At 54.4% G+C, this 14950-nt stretch overlaps 1 protein-coding gene across 1 annotated transcript in view; it reads right to left on the reverse strand.

Annotated features, from left to right (window-relative positions):
- Window positions 1-7322, reverse strand: part of TRIM9 (tripartite motif containing 9) — a 29021-nt gene extending 21699 nt beyond the window's left edge. The window contains exons 1-3 of the mRNA XM_029963618.1: window positions 7281-7322; window positions 6993-7088; window positions 6413-6535 (exon numbers count right to left, since the gene is read on the reverse strand). Coding sequence (XP_029819478.1) covers window positions 6413-6535; window positions 6993-7088; window positions 7281-7322 — 261 coding nt within the window. The remainder of the gene's footprint in view (window positions 1-6412; window positions 6536-6992; window positions 7089-7280) is intronic.
- Window positions 7323-14950: the final 7628 nt, after the last annotated feature.

Consider the following 14950-nt stretch of genomic DNA (forward strand, 5'->3'; position numbering starts at 1 on the left):
CATTTCCCCTTGTCCTGTCACTCCAGGCCCTTGTCCAAAGTCCTTCTCCAGGTCTCTTGGAGCCCCTTAGGTCCTGTAAGGACGAAACAGAGCCAACAGGTGCTCCTGGAGATCTGACTCCCACACTGACCTTCTGGAAAGCGTGGGCAAGCCCTTGGATTTGCTTTCTCAGTGGGGATGCTCAGTCCTTCAGGACGGGATCCAGAAGGTGCAGTGGGGGTGCAAAGCAGCCCTTTGCCTTCCTTTGATCTCTCCTGCTCCCAGAGAGGGGCTGGGGGCTGTCCTGCCCTTGGCAGGGCTGTTGGCTGTGTGGATGTTGGGTCTCTGAGCTGCAGACCACGGTGTAACACTGAGTGTGAGGTAAGACCAGCCTGTGGGGTCCAACCTCACTGTCAGAGCATACCCTGACTGGACTGATGAGCCAAATCAAGGTTTGTCATCCCCTGCCTGCTGGGCTGCAGATGGGCACAGCGAGGATCCCACCCAGAATGCCCAGAAAAGCTGCCTCCTTCCTTCATGCAAACCCCCCCCCTCTGGAGGAAATGCACGTGCCACCGGGAAGACAGCAAAGATGGGATTGGTGAAACAATCTCCTTATGTTCTTTGCAGCTTAAATCTCTGTCTGGTTTGCCCAGGATAATGAATTTGTGAGCCTCTCCCTGCCAGGGTCGATGTTTTCCAAGTATTACCAGCAGAATTGCCATCTGCTCCCTCCAGCCAGGCAGGAGCCTCCAAGAAACAGCATTTGCTTGGTGAAGACACAAGGAAAAGCTTTTTTTTTTTCCCAAAAAGGTGGTAAAAAACCAGGAGAGAGAGGCTGTGGAGCCTCCAGCCTTGGAAACACTCAAAATCCAAGGAGAAGCAGCCCAGAGCAGCCTGGCTGAGGTGCACCCAAAGCTGTGGCTGCAGCTCTGTCCCAGCCCACACCTTTAGCCCTTCCATAACTCTGTGATCCCTCAGGGATCCAGCACAATCCACCTGGAGAACCAGAGCATGAAACAGCAGTTTGGTTGCATCATCTTCACAGCAGGAAAACCAAGAGTGGAAATCCATGTTCCCTTCACCAGAACCAAACTGTTTTCAAGGAAAGGAGAGGGATCTTTGGTTGGGATCTAGTGGGGCTTCCTGGCTTTACAGCTTGCAAGAGAAACTGGACACAGACAGGAACAGAGAGACTTCATTAATCACTGTGATTAGTAAAATTAAAGGTTTGAGAAATAAGACATAAACACCTCCCACGCCTTTGAAGGCCTGGTCTAAACCCAGAGGGGCCAGTGAAGCTGAAAAGTTTTCCAAATGGCCTCAAGCACCCTGTGCTCCTCCTCCTGCATGAGGGATGTCCACTCCCTGGGAGCTCCCTGTTACCCCAGTAATGAAGAGTATGTCGATGGAGAGAGCTGGAAGTGAAATCTGGAAGTTCCTCAGGCCTTGGACTCGTGCAAGAGGCTGTGCTGGGCTGAGGGGCAGCCTCAGGAGACCTTGAAGGGCTTGTGGTATCCACCAGATTGCCAGGAAAACCTGGCACATCTCCATGGTTTTTGAACTCTTCCAGGGATGGTGAGTCCACACTGCCCTGGGCAGGATGTTCTAGGGCTGGACAACCTCTTCCATAAAGAAATTTTCCCTGACATCCAATTTAACCTCCCCTGGTGCACCTTGAGGCCATTTCCTCCTGTTATCTGGGAGGAGAGATTGACCTCCCACTTGGCTCCAACCTCCTCCCAGGTGGTTGTAGGGAGCCTGGCTCTTCCATGGCTCAGCTGCTGAGGAGATTTGGGAAGCTCCATACATTCTATTTGGGGTCATTTCTACCAAACACCGTTATTTTTTCCCCCTTCAGGTGCCAAATGAGGCAACAGCCAGAACCTGGCTGCTAATTACAGCCTATAAAAAGGATTTTTGTGTGCACTCACAGCAGTTCACTACGACCTTAAAATAGGACATTTATTTCAAGAGCTTTTCTTCCCTGTAAGGTGACATTAACTATAATTTACATTTTAATACAGCTCCTAGAAGGCAATAACACCAGCACTCATTCCCACTCAAATGTCTCCCTCGCCTTCCTCCTCTTTTTAGTGCTTGGGTAGATAACAGGCTTTCAAGGCACTCAGCATTCCCAGTGCCTGGGATGAGTCCTGCTGGGAATGTCACAGGGAGGACAGGGAGTGTCCTCACCCTGGGCACACCATGGGTAGGGACAGGGCCTGCAGGGCCATGGGGGTGAGGGGTGGTGTTACAGGTGCTGCTGTGGAAAAATCCCAGCTGGAAAACCCATTAGGACAGACCCTGAATCCCACAGCCACACATCCTGTAAGCAGAGCTTTTCCAGGTGGATGTTTCCATGGTGACTTGCTGCTGGGAGAGGAGGCTCAGGCTGGAACTGGGAAAGGCAGAGCTGCTGCGTTGCCACCACCAGTGACCTAATCCAACAGGGGACACCGAGTTCCCTTGGAAAACCCTGACTGTAACCCCTAAAGAAGGGTCATGGGCCAGCATTTCATCTCTGGAGATCCAGTGCTATGGACAGGAGCCCCTGGTGAGTGTTTCCCAGGTATTTAGCTCTCTTGGGAAATGTGACAACTCCTGTTGGCCCACACGGGCTCTGCAGCCAAAGCAATGGGATGAAATCATGGAGCAAAGGCATCCTGTGGCCTGAAGGCCAGAAAAAGACTGGAATGGTCCACCACGCTGCTGAGAGCTTAAGGAGGTGCCCACAGAGCTCAGTCCTTGTGTGCTGTGGGCTGAGGAGAGATGTTTTCCTGGGACAACAGCACAGGGAAGCCTTTGTGTCCCCTGCACAAACCTGCCCAAGCTGTAAAGGCATCATCCCTTGGGGAAAAGCACACTGCTCCTTTGAAAACCAGGGCCAGCAATGAGGAGGACAGACAAGGAGCTGTGTCCCAGAGTGGAGCAGGCACCTGGCCCCAAAGCTCCTCCAGATGCCACTTTTTAAAGCCCTGGTTCTCAATCCCGAATCCAAGTGTAGCAGCGGGTTGGAGACAGGCAGGGAAATGTCCCTTCCAAGTTCGTGTCCTCACAGACCTCTCTGGAGTAATTAGTGCTGGCCCACAGGCAAGCCTGGACTGGTGCCTGGCTCCATGGAATATGTGTCAGGACAAAGTAGGTCAGTCCCAAAGCCAAGCCGACCCCAACTCCGGGCGCCGCAGGAACGGGAACTTGGGCTCAGTGGGGAGAGGCACCAGTGGCCCTGTGCCAGTGGGCAGGCTCTGACCCCCCCTGGGCCTCTCCTCCTCCCTCACACAGTGCCACACCATGCCAGGATGGCCAAGGTCCCACTGGGAAGGAGCAGCAGCCCATGGAGACGCCGGCTGCAGCCAGGACACTGCGGCTCCACGCCGGCTGCTGGAGCAGCTCCTTTGGATCTGAAGGGGCTTCGGGGTGGCACAGCCAAGTCTCACTGGTCACTCCATCTGCTCATCTCCTCAGCTGACGTGCTCTGGGGACAGGGCAGTGGCAAATGGACACACAGGCCAGGCTCAGATGCTCTGGGCTGGTCTCCTATGGGAAGGGGTGAAGCTCTCAGCGTAAATCAGTGACCAAAATTGCCCTGTGCTGATGTGAACACGACCTAGGACAAGCCCCAGGGTCCTGCAGGAGGACCCACCATGGATTATAATTCCACATAATGCAGGAAGAGACGGCACCGAGCACCATATGCTGCTGCAGGTGGGGCAGGTGGAGGTGGGGAGGTGGCCCCTCTGCTGCAGGGTTAAGCCTGCTCACAGTCCTCCCTGACACATACTGGAAGCATTCCTGCTCCATCTGCAATGCTTATGGAATCAAAGAATACCCTGAGTTGGAAGGGACCCACAAGGATCATCCAGTCCAACCCCTGGCCCTGCCCAGGACACCCCAACAATCCCACCCTGCCCCTGGGAGCATTGTCCAAACCCTCCTGGAGCTCTGGCAGCCTTGGTGCTGTGCCCACTGCCCTGGGGAGCCTGGGCAGTGCCTGACAACCCTCTGAGTGAAAAACCTTTTCCTGAGATCCAACCTAAACCTCCCCTGACTCAGCTTCATGTTGTTTCCTTTAATCACGAGAACTTCCAGTGCTCCAGAGCCTCTGAGCAAGAGCTGGGGGCTTTGTTATCCCCCTCAGCCTCGGGCAGCTGGGGGGGATGTCCCGTTGGGAAGCAGCTGCTCCAGGCACAATGCTGCTCCCCTTTCATGTCTCCCTGGATCCCCTGACCCTTGGAGTGAGGCCAGCCCAGCCTGTGTCCAGCTGGAGCTGCAGGTGCTGCCTTTGTCCAGGAGGTTCCTTGGAGGGGGCAAAGGGGATTGTGGTGATGACCTGGGCAGCCCCTTCCCCAGAGGGAAACACAAAGGTACCCACACAACTAAGACTCTCCTGCACCCCCTATCCCATCTGCAGCCTGTGAGAGCAGGCAACACCCTCTCCATCCCTGTCCCCAGGCCAGAGGGGAAGGATGTGTGTTTACCAGGGATGTGTGTCCCAGCCTGATGATTCTGGAGCCACAGGAGGCCAATTTCAGTGTGCAATCTCACCTGGCACCAGGTGGGTCAGGGCTACAAGACTCCCCCCTCCCCTACAAGCCTAAAAGCACAGCAGCACCAGTGTGTTTATCACTCACCCCCTCCCATCCCTGCAAGGACTAAAAGGGAAAATCAAATCATTTAAGGTTAAAAATCTGCCCAACAATCCATGGGCTGCAGAGCAGAGGAAGCAGCTTCGGGATTTTAAACACCAGCTGCTGGGGTGCTACTGGTAACTTAGGAAAAAAATCCTTCCCTGTGAGGGTGGTGAGGCCCTGGCACAGGTTGCCCAGAGAAGCTGTGGCTGCCCCTGGATCCCTGGAAGTGTTCCAGGTCAGGCTGGATGGGGCTTGGAGCAACCTGGGCTAGTGGAAGGTGTCCCTGCCCATGGCAAGGGGGGTGGAAAAAGATGATCTTTAAGGTTCTCTCCAACCCAAACCACTCCCTGATTCTAACTGGATGGAGGCTCATGTACCACATCTGTCAGAGCACACAGAGCCCTTCCTGCCCTTCCTGCAGCACGTGGGGAGCTCCAAGAGCTCCATCCTTCACAAAAGGAGGCTCAAGGGCTGATCTAAAGGCCCAGTCTGACATCCAGGGGCTGTTCCTTCTTTTAAGGACCAGGCCTGGCTGATGACAAATCCCAGCCGACAAGGAGGGTGGGTGGGGGTGGGATGGAGTGGGAGCAAGCAGTGGGATGCAGATCCCTTCCTTCCTCCGGCCAAAAAGTGAAAGGCCCCCGCGGGTTGTGCTGAGCAGGGAAATTGCTTTGTGCTGCCTGGCTTTGTGAGAGTTTAATTAACCATGCCCTGAAGGGGATGAGGGAAAGGGAGCCCACCAGGCAGTGGGGGTCCCCTCTGTGCCATGGCTGCTTGGGGTTGTGCTTTGTTGGTGGGCACTGAGCACTGACGGTGGGCTCAGTCCCACAAAGCTCCTTTTGTCCATCTCCCCGTGGAAGTGCCCTTGTGCTGCCCATCATTGGCAGGCATGTAGGGGTGGTGGTCTTCTCCCTCATTTTAGGCAGGTCCAGGAATCCCTCTGGGAGCCTCCTGGGTGGCCAAAAGCAAGGCTGGGGGTGTGTGTGCAAGTGGAGCCAGAGAAGAGACACAGAAATTTCTACACAGAACACTGAAATGACCTCAGAGGAGGGATCCTGGAATCACAAATGTTGGTCCAGCTGAAACCTCATCACTGATGACCAGGGTGCAACTACCTTGTCCAACATACTGGGCATGGCTACACCTCTTCCACTGCCCCCAGGTGAGATTGGGCCCTTTGCTTCCCTTCTCAGCCCCAAATCAGCTGGGAAGACATGGTGTGGTGACTGCAGGAATGACACAAACCACGGGCCCATTTTCACAGCTCAGGCTGAGAGTTGCATCTCTGCTCCCCCAAAACCATCAATCTCACTGCAGTCACCACCCTGAGGCCACGAGGTGCTCACCAAGCACATAAAACAGAGTAAATCCTGCTCCTGCCTGGTGACAAAAGTGGCATCTCACGACACCAAGTGCCCCAGAACTTCAGCTGAAGCCAGCAGAAGTTACAGACACTCAGCATCCTGCAGGATCATTCTAGGAGCTTGGAAGCAACACGGGACATGAACAAGGTCATTTTCCAGCCTGTGGATGCTGTACATATGGCTCTGCTGACCTAATGACTAGTAACTGGCCCAGTGATGGAACAATTCAGTGGGAACTACCTGGAGGAAGCAGCACTTTGCTGAGGGACACGCTGGGAGTGGGCTGGGCATCTGCAGCAAGACAGAATCCAGCTCATGTGAAAAGAAGAGTGGTTTCCCAGTGACCTCCCCACTCCTCCCCAACAAACAGCATCCTAGTCCTCGTTCCCATCTGCTGCCAGCCCTGCAAGAAGCTCTCTGACCACCTGAGCTCACCTTCAGCTTGTGCTCGTGCTCCTTGTTGACCCGGGACAGCAGCTGGGCTTTCCTTCTGTTGAGGGCGTCGATGAGGGCGTCACACTGGGCCACCAGGCAGGCCTCGAACTCCACACTGTTCTCCTGCAGGGCAGAGGGAGAGTCACAGCCCGGGAACGCCCCCAGTTCAGCTGGGAAACCGGATTGTCCTTGTTAATGATGCCACACGGACCATTTTTGCACGTGCAGCTACACCACTGCAACCCAGCAATCCACAGCCTTGGCACGTGGGGTGCTTATGCCCTTGGGTCATGGAAAATGTGCTGGTGGCAGGTGAGGAACAGGTTTGGTCCATCCTGCCACATCCTTGGATCTACCTATGGCAGATATGGGAAGGGCTGGGCTCTCTGATGCTCCTCTCAAGACCAGCAGCTTTGGGAAGACAGTTTTGGGGATGGCTCAGGGGGGTCATATGAAAAGTCAAGTGTGGGGCCCTTTGGGAGAACACCCACCAAACCAAGCTAGGGGATGGGACAGAAGATGGCAGAGAGCAGCTCATCCTGGTGGGAAGGGGCCATTCCTCAGCCAGGAGACACCGTACCTGGATTTGCTGCACCATGTTCCGGAGCTGGACCAGGAACTCTTTTGCTTCCTTGGCTCTGTCTGACAAACCATTCAAGGCCTGGGAAAGCTGGCTCTGCAGGGGGAAGAAAAAGCAAGGTCATTTCCATGTCCAGGACTCATCCATCACCCTGGATGAGTGGGAGGTTTGGGCTGGGAATGGGCTGCAGCCCAGCACTGCCTTCAGCATCCCACTGAGGTGTCCATCTGCCTCTGCTGCCCCGAGTGTAAGGACAGGAAAAGGAGGGTTAGCCATCATCATGGATACCCTGGCTTTGGGAAGCAGATATTCAGTGTCCACCTCTTCCATAGGCTTCCCCGGGTGATCAGGAACAAGCCACATCCATCCATCCTGGGTCTCAAAGTGAGCCAGCCACTCCCTCCCCTGGATCTGTGCTCTCCAGGGAGCCAGACACCAAAAAATCCTGTAGGATCTGCCCCATGTCTGCTGAGGATGATCAGCAGAAGGGCACAGGCCAGACCACCCAAATCAGACTGAAAATCTCCCAGAAGTGAAGGTAAAGCAGGGTCCTCCACTGTCAAGCAAAATCCTGAGTGCTCCTTCTTCCTCTGGATACAGGGGTGGGAGTGCACCCACCCAGCCTGGGCTGAGCAGCAGAGCATGGTAATAATAATCATCATCATGTTAATCAAATGCCTTTTCATTTTCGTGGCATTTTCTGAACATTAACTCAGGAATCTTCCCCCTTTGCCAGCAGGGGTTATTATCTCAAGAGCCCGGCAAATCACCCGCCACAATTCACCTCTGGGAGAGATTTTGCCTCTTTTATGGGCTGCAAATTGCCTGCAAACACCCCGTGGAGTTTGAGGGGTGAGCTTTCTTTGTGGTAGACACAGAAGGGAGCACAGAAGGTGCCTGATGTCCCTAAATCCCTAAAAAAACCCTAATGGACCGTCCCTCTTGTGATCGGGATGTTGGCACGGGGCTGGCATGGGCTGGCACCTGTATGGTGGTGCTGTTGGTGGTGCTGTGCTTCCCTGGATGGCAGAGTGGGAGAGGGAGGAGGTGGGATGGGAGAGAAGGACTGTGGTGTCTGCTGAGGTGGTGCTGGGCTGAAATCAAGGACAAAAAGCAGAATTGCTATTGAAGAGAGGCTGTAGCAAACGAATGGCGACCATTTAATGGCCCAGAAAATGACCTCACTGCTGCTTCCCCAGGAGATGTTAATCCAACCCAAGTGACTCCTGCATTTCCTTTGTAATTTATCGTGCCCGAGTCGTTAGGATGTGGAGCTAATCAGTGAATGCATCTCTAATAAAAATGGGATTGCTAAGCCAGCTCAGCAGGTCTCCCCATCCCTCCTCCCTCCTCCTCCAGCTGGAGGAGAGCCGAGGTCAGAGCCTGAATCCACAGGGATAACTCAGCCCTGCCCCTGCAAAACCCCCATCACCCTCCACAGCCCGTGCACGGCTCCAGCCCTCCTGGATTTAGGGAGATGCCTTAAGCCCAGCTCAGCAAAGGTGTTTTGCTGAGAGCTGCAGGGCCCTGGTCTCCAATAACACACACAATTAATGGAAAAAAATCAGCAGGGGTCGGTTATGTTTACAAGCTCCTCATTAAAACTGCAGCATGTTGAGGTTTGGTTTTTTTTTTCCCTTTTAAGTCTTTAGAAGGCTTTTTTTTTTTATCCATTAACATACATTTCAGAAAGGAGATCTTTATATCAACATAATTCTTTGAGGCTTTCCTGATGGGAAAGCTTTTTAAATGTGGTCTTAAAACTTAATAAGAGCTCTGGGATGTCAGTGGGCATTGCCCATGGGCAGCTCCTTCATCCTGGGCACACCCAGCTCAGAGCACAATGCACATGGCACAGCTGGAAGGGACCCACCAGGATCATCCAGTCCAACCCTTGGCCCTGTTCAGGACACCCCAACAATCCCACCCTGTCACTGAGAGCATTGTCCAAACACTCCTGGAGCTCTGGCAGCCCTGGGGAGCCTGTTCAGTGCCCAGCCACCCCCTGGGGGAAGAACCTTTTCCTAATTTCCAGTTAGATGATCCAGTGGACTTCCCCCTCTGATGCCTACCAGTGCTTCCAGGAGCAGGCACTGCATCACTGCCCCTGGACCATGTGCCACACAACTGGGATCTGGCAAACCTTCTCAGGATGAATTTTGCCTCCATCTAATCTGACCTATTTGTGATGTGCACTGGCCAGTTCCTGTGGATGGGTGGCCACAGGCTCCCCAGTGGAGCTCTACAGAGTGGCTTTTCATCAGCACGTTGTCCAGGACGGGTTCCCATCATTCCAAGCCTCTCCCGGAGCAGAGACACGTTCCTGGACACATCCCCTTTGAAACAAACACCTGCCCAGCCCTCCTGCTGCATCCCTGCTGCTCGTGGCAGGAGTCACCCTGCTGGGGACAGGGAGGGGGGGGCTGTGAGCCCATCATTAGCCCATTAACCAGGGCTAATTAATGCCATGTGCCAACAGAGCACGTATGGGAATGTGCATGGATTCATGGATTCATTCAGGGCAGTGACAATGTGATTAATAACCACCGTGTGCCACAGGAAGACAAAGTCCTTCTGGCTGCTGTTATCATGTTAATAAAGTCAGAGGCTCTGGGGAGGAATTAATTCCACAGGTACCTTCCGTGACCCCTGGAGTAAACCCAGGCTTTAGTGCTGTCACCCCAGAGAAGGATTTAATCACCAGATTCACATGGAATCACAGGTTTCCCCCAAGTGTGTGACCTACATGGAAGGAGCAGGAAGGGGAGACTCAAGAGGAGTCACAGAATCCCAGAATGGTTTGGGTTGGAAGGGACAGTAAAGCCCATCTCATTCCAACCCCTGCCATGGGCAGGGACATCTTCCACTAGACCAGGTGGCTCCAACCTGGCCTTGGACACTTCCAGGGATCCAGGGGCAGCCACAGCTTCTCGGCCCTGTGCGCAAGGGGCCTCACCACCCTCCCAGCTAACAATTCCTTCCAATATCCCATCTAACCCTGCCCTCTGTCAGTCTGAAGCCATTCCTCCTTGTCCTGTCTCTCCAACCCTTGTCCAAAGTCCCTCTCCAGCTCTCTGGGAGCCCCTTTAGACACTGGAGCCCTCCACATGGGACCAGGGGGTCTGAAGGACCTCAGGCCTTCTCTCCTCCTTTGCCAGATCACGGGAAAGAAGAGCTGCTGATATTTCTGGCACATGCTGGAAGGATTTCCCCTCCCTGCAAAAAGCCAGATCGTTGCACTTTGCAATCTCCACGTGAAAGCAAAAAGCTTTGGGGCTTTCTGGGGTCAGGAACCCCGCTCTGGGGACACTGCCCTGGGGATCATCCAGCATGCAGTGGGCCAGGCAGCTCCCGTGCACTGAGTCCAACCCTCAGCAAGCGAAGGCAGGGGAATTAATGAGTGTGAAATGAAGAAAAATCCCATTTAGCAGCGCCTTAAAATCAAGGGAATTTGTTCTTTGCGGAAAGCTGGCCCCTTTTTCAATGCTCTTGTTCCAAGGCTGCAAGAAGAGACCTCTGTGATTCACATTAGCATTAATGGGAGCTAAGCATTTAAATCTCTGTCCCCAGAGCACTTAGGAGAGAATCTGTCCCCTCTTTGTGCTCGCTAATAGCTCCATAACCCTCCTCCTTCCCAGGCACGGCTGACAAAGGGATTTCTGTCACTCTCTGATTCTCCCTTGTCCCAGTGCATGGATGAGCACGGTCGGTGCAGAAGGCTGAGGGCTCTGCAGGGCTGAGCACGCTCCAAGAAACAGAGAAAAGCATCGTTTTAACTCTGCACGGTCGGGTCTGGTCCAGTTCTCCTCCTGTATAACCCAGCTGCCAGCCACGGAGCTCCTCCAGGTTCACCTTGAGGAGAGGAGGGAGGTGGGTTTGTTATTTTAGGACGTGCTGGGTCCTGCTCAGCACCGGGTGTTGGATTGGTGGAGCTGGCTCCGTGTGACATCTGGAACACTGAGAAAAGCCTCAGGTTCTCCAGTGTTGGCCACTACCAAGGGTGAAGAACAGTTGGTATTGTTTCAAACCCCAGCTTGCTTGCAGGCTCTGGTTTAGGTTGGAAAAGCCCTCCAAGATCATGGAGTCCAACCATTCCCCCAGCACTGCCAAGGCCACCCCTGACCCACATCCCTAAGTGCCACATCCACATGGCTTTTAAATCCCTCCAGGGATGGGGACTCTACCACTGCCCTGGGCAGCTGTGCCAGGGCTGGACAACCCTTTCCATGAAGAATTTTCCCCAAAATCCAACCCAAATCTCCCCTGGTGTAACTTGAGGCCGTTCCCTCTCCTCCTGTCCCTTGTTCCCTGGGAGCAGAGCCCGACCCCCCTTCCTGGCTCCCCCCTCCTGTCAGGGAGTTGCAGAGCCAGAAGGTCCCCCCTGAGCCTCCTTTTCTCCAGGCTGAGCCCCCCCAGCTCCCTCAGCTGCTCCTGCTGCTCCAGACCCTTCCTGAGCCCTGTTCCCTTCTCTGGACATGCTCCAGCCCCTCAGTGTCCTTGTGAGGGGCCCAGAACTGCCCCCAGGAATGGAGGTGCCCCAGCAGTGCCAGCACAGGGGGACAATCAATTCCCTGGTCCTGCTGAACACAGTACTGCTGATCCAAGCAGGATGCCCTTGGCCTTCTTGCCCACCTGGGCACACCCTGGGCTCATGTTCAGCCAGCTCTCAGTGAACACCAAACTCACCAAAACCAATCCCAAAAGAGCTCTTGGCATTACACCTGCTCTGACATCCCAAGTGTTGCAACCAGCCCCTGTTTCTTCTTTCCTTCCAGCCAAATCATCTCCCAGCCAGTTCCTCCACTGGAGGCAAAACAGGAATAAGCCATGGTAAGAGAAGGTGCTGTTCCCAGCTGTTCTGCTCGTGCCCTCGAAAGGATGAGGAGCTGTCACAGATGCTGGAGTTGAACTCATGTGCTTCTTTCTTTTAATTAAAGCACGGGACCTGCAGCCTTTGAATCTTGAGGCCAGTTCAGTGTACTTGATGCCTGACTAATTAGAATGGGATGTTTAATTAAAACTTGCATTCAGTCAGGAAGCTGATGAAGCTAAACTGCTGCTAATTGGCTTTTGGCTCCAGTCACGAGGGCCCGACTTTTGGATCTAATGCTGCCTATGGAAAGAAACCAGGAGCTGCAGCCTGGGCTAAACCTGCCCCTCAAGACTCGAGGAGTCACAGTGCTGTGTCCTGGGATCCTGAAGGGGCTGGTCCTTGAACACTTCCATGGATGGGGCAGCCACAGCTTCTCTGGGCAACCTGTGCTGGGGCCTCACCACCCTCACAGCCAACAATTCCTTTCCAGTATCCCATCTAACCCTCTTGTCAGTGGGAAGCCACTCCCCCTTGTGCTGTCCCTCCAGGCCCTTGTCCAAAGAGATCCCTCCCTGGCTCTCTTGTCCAAGGCCAGGTTGGGCAGGGCTTGGAGCAACCTGGTCTAGTGGAAGGTGTCCCTGCCCATGGCAGTGGGATGGAATGAGATGGTCTTGAAGGTCCCTTCCAACCCAAACCATTCCATGATTCAGTGATTCCATGGTCTTAGCTGCAAATATCTGTGACTCTGAGCCAAAGCAGGCGACAGGAACAGGATGTGGATCCGAATTATCCCCTTTCCAACACCGCACCGTTCTGCTGCTGAGCATCAGACACAGCTCCAGCTCAGGTTTTCCTGGTTTCCCACAAGAAGGATGTGCTCTGAGCCTGACAGAAAGCTGCAAATAGAGCAACAGATGGAAGAGCCTATGCCTGTCATCAGCAGGACACACACACACACACACAGAGCCAGGTTTGTGAGCACAGCCCCCGCGTGCAAACTGCAGGACAGGAAGGAACATTTAGGAATGGATCACCCCACTTCCCCACTGCATTCCATGGGGACCTTGGTTCTCCTCCTTCAGTGCAGTTATGCCAGGGAAACTGGGGTATGCAGGAGGAAGATGAAATGCAAACTATCTGGATGGAGCAGCCCCTGGGAGAGGAGCTCCTTGGGGCTGGATGCTCCTGCTGCCACGGCCCTGAGAGCAGTTGGGATCTGCCAAGCAGATGATCCTCCACGGGATCTGCATCTCTAGGCCAGGCATCCGCAGAGAGGATTATCTCTGGGGCAATATTATTGACATCAGAATTAATTCCAGGGCATGTGGAGTGGCCCCTGCATCTCTGGAAGGGGCAGAGATGCCTTTACTCTGCTGCTCTAAGTTCTAGGACCTGACAGATCCTCCTGGGGCAAGGATGCAGCCCTTTGCCACTGCAGTGCTGGGAAAACCCCAGGCAGAACCTGAGGAGGGAGGACACCCCCAGATGGGGACACCTTTGTGGTGGTGACAGCCAGGTGCAGCTCCCCAAGGATCCCCAGCCCTGGATGGAGCTACAGCCTTTCCAGTGCAGACGGAGGGATGTGGTGGGTTTGGGATGTCCAGAGAGGTCCATGGGATGTGCAGAGCACCCAGCCCTCACCCCTCTGCAGTGCTGAGGGCACCCACAGCCAGCACCAGGTTCTGAGGGTGCTCAGCACCCCTGGGGACACAGACTGTGTTTTGTGCACAGGGAATTTTCCTCCTGCAGTCTCCTCCTGCCTCTCATCTCTCACCCTTTCCCCCCACCCCTGTGCAGTGACACAGCAGACACACACTCCCAAAAAGCTGTCACAGGGAAGACTCGCTCCAGAAGGGACTGTGGACCAAGGCAGGATGGAGGCAGCAGGGAATTCAGCTGGGAAAAAACCTCCCATCCCTTCTGCAGTCCCCCCTGAGCTGGGGGAGGTGATGCAGTGGAGTTTGCCCTATGCCAAGTCCCAAATCCAAAGTGCTGCCTGCCAGCTGGTAGGATTCTGTTAAAGCCACTTATTTTTTTGATAGCATTGGAAACAGGAAAGCAAAGAGCAGAAATCACTGCCAGTCCCTTGGAGTTTGGAGGCTTTACTAGCTCAGCCCAGGTGGTTTTTATTTATTCCCACCCACCCCGAGTTACTGTTTATCCAGGAAATCTTGCACATGGATGCACATCCTGTACTAAGGAGCTACTGCAGGGCTATGGGTGTTTGGTTGGATTTGGGGAGAGCTGGGCATGGCTGGGACCCCAAGGGCAGCCCCTGGAACACCCCTGTGAAGGGGAGAGAGCTCAGGTCAGGAGCTGTGGACACCTTGTCCCACAGGAGCCTGGATGTCACCAGGATGCCTGGCCTGACCAAGACTGGGTCTGCCACATTTCTGGGCCCAAGCCCCGTTGCCTGTGGGATTTCTTGCTTCCTTGGGATCCCCATCCCACCACACCATCTCTCTGAGCTCCCTGGGAGGTGGTGATGGCAAAAACCAGCCTGGAGCTGAAGCCCCAGCCCCGATGTGCCTTCACTTGGGTGCACAGATGGCCCTGGCCACTGGCTTTGTTCACACAGACACAGGGGCAGTGTATTCCCCCAGCAGGCAGAGCTGATTCAAAAGCTCCAGCCTGGAAATAAAACAAGGATATATTCTTTTCAAGCACGACCTTACTAAAACCCTTTCACTGCCTCCCATGTGGCCACAGGATTCCCTGGCCCCGGGCAGGCCGGTGCTCTGCCTCCTCCCAGCCTGGCTGGGTTTATTGTGTGTTTGATTTCCCCTGGTCACAGTGACATTCTGCAGCAGTGGCAATGTCTGTCAGTCCATCTGTACCAGCACAGTGACATTCCCAGTCCCACCTGGTTGCCCAAAGCCCCTCGCCCTGCACACGTGGCAGAATGGGATGAGGGTCAACACCCTGACCGGCCCCAGGTTTTGGGGGGTCCTCCCTGAAAGGAGACTTTTAATATTTTAAAAACGACCTGCTGTGACTTGGTTGCCAAGCCCTGCACATCAACCAGCACTGGAAGCGCTGCTGGAAGCAAGAGACTCGGGGTAAGGACACCAATTATTCCCTCAGCGTGGATTTTAACGCGCGGAATAGTTATGTCAGAATTGTGAAAGAACAACTCCGGCCTCCA

The sequence above is a fragment of the Manacus vitellinus genome, unplaced genomic scaffold (genome assembly GCF_001715985.3).
Source record: "Manacus vitellinus isolate BGI_N305 unplaced genomic scaffold, ASM171598v3 scaffold_103_pilon, whole genome shotgun sequence".
In the NCBI taxonomy this organism is placed as follows: domain Eukaryota; kingdom Metazoa; phylum Chordata; class Aves; order Passeriformes; family Pipridae; genus Manacus; species Manacus vitellinus.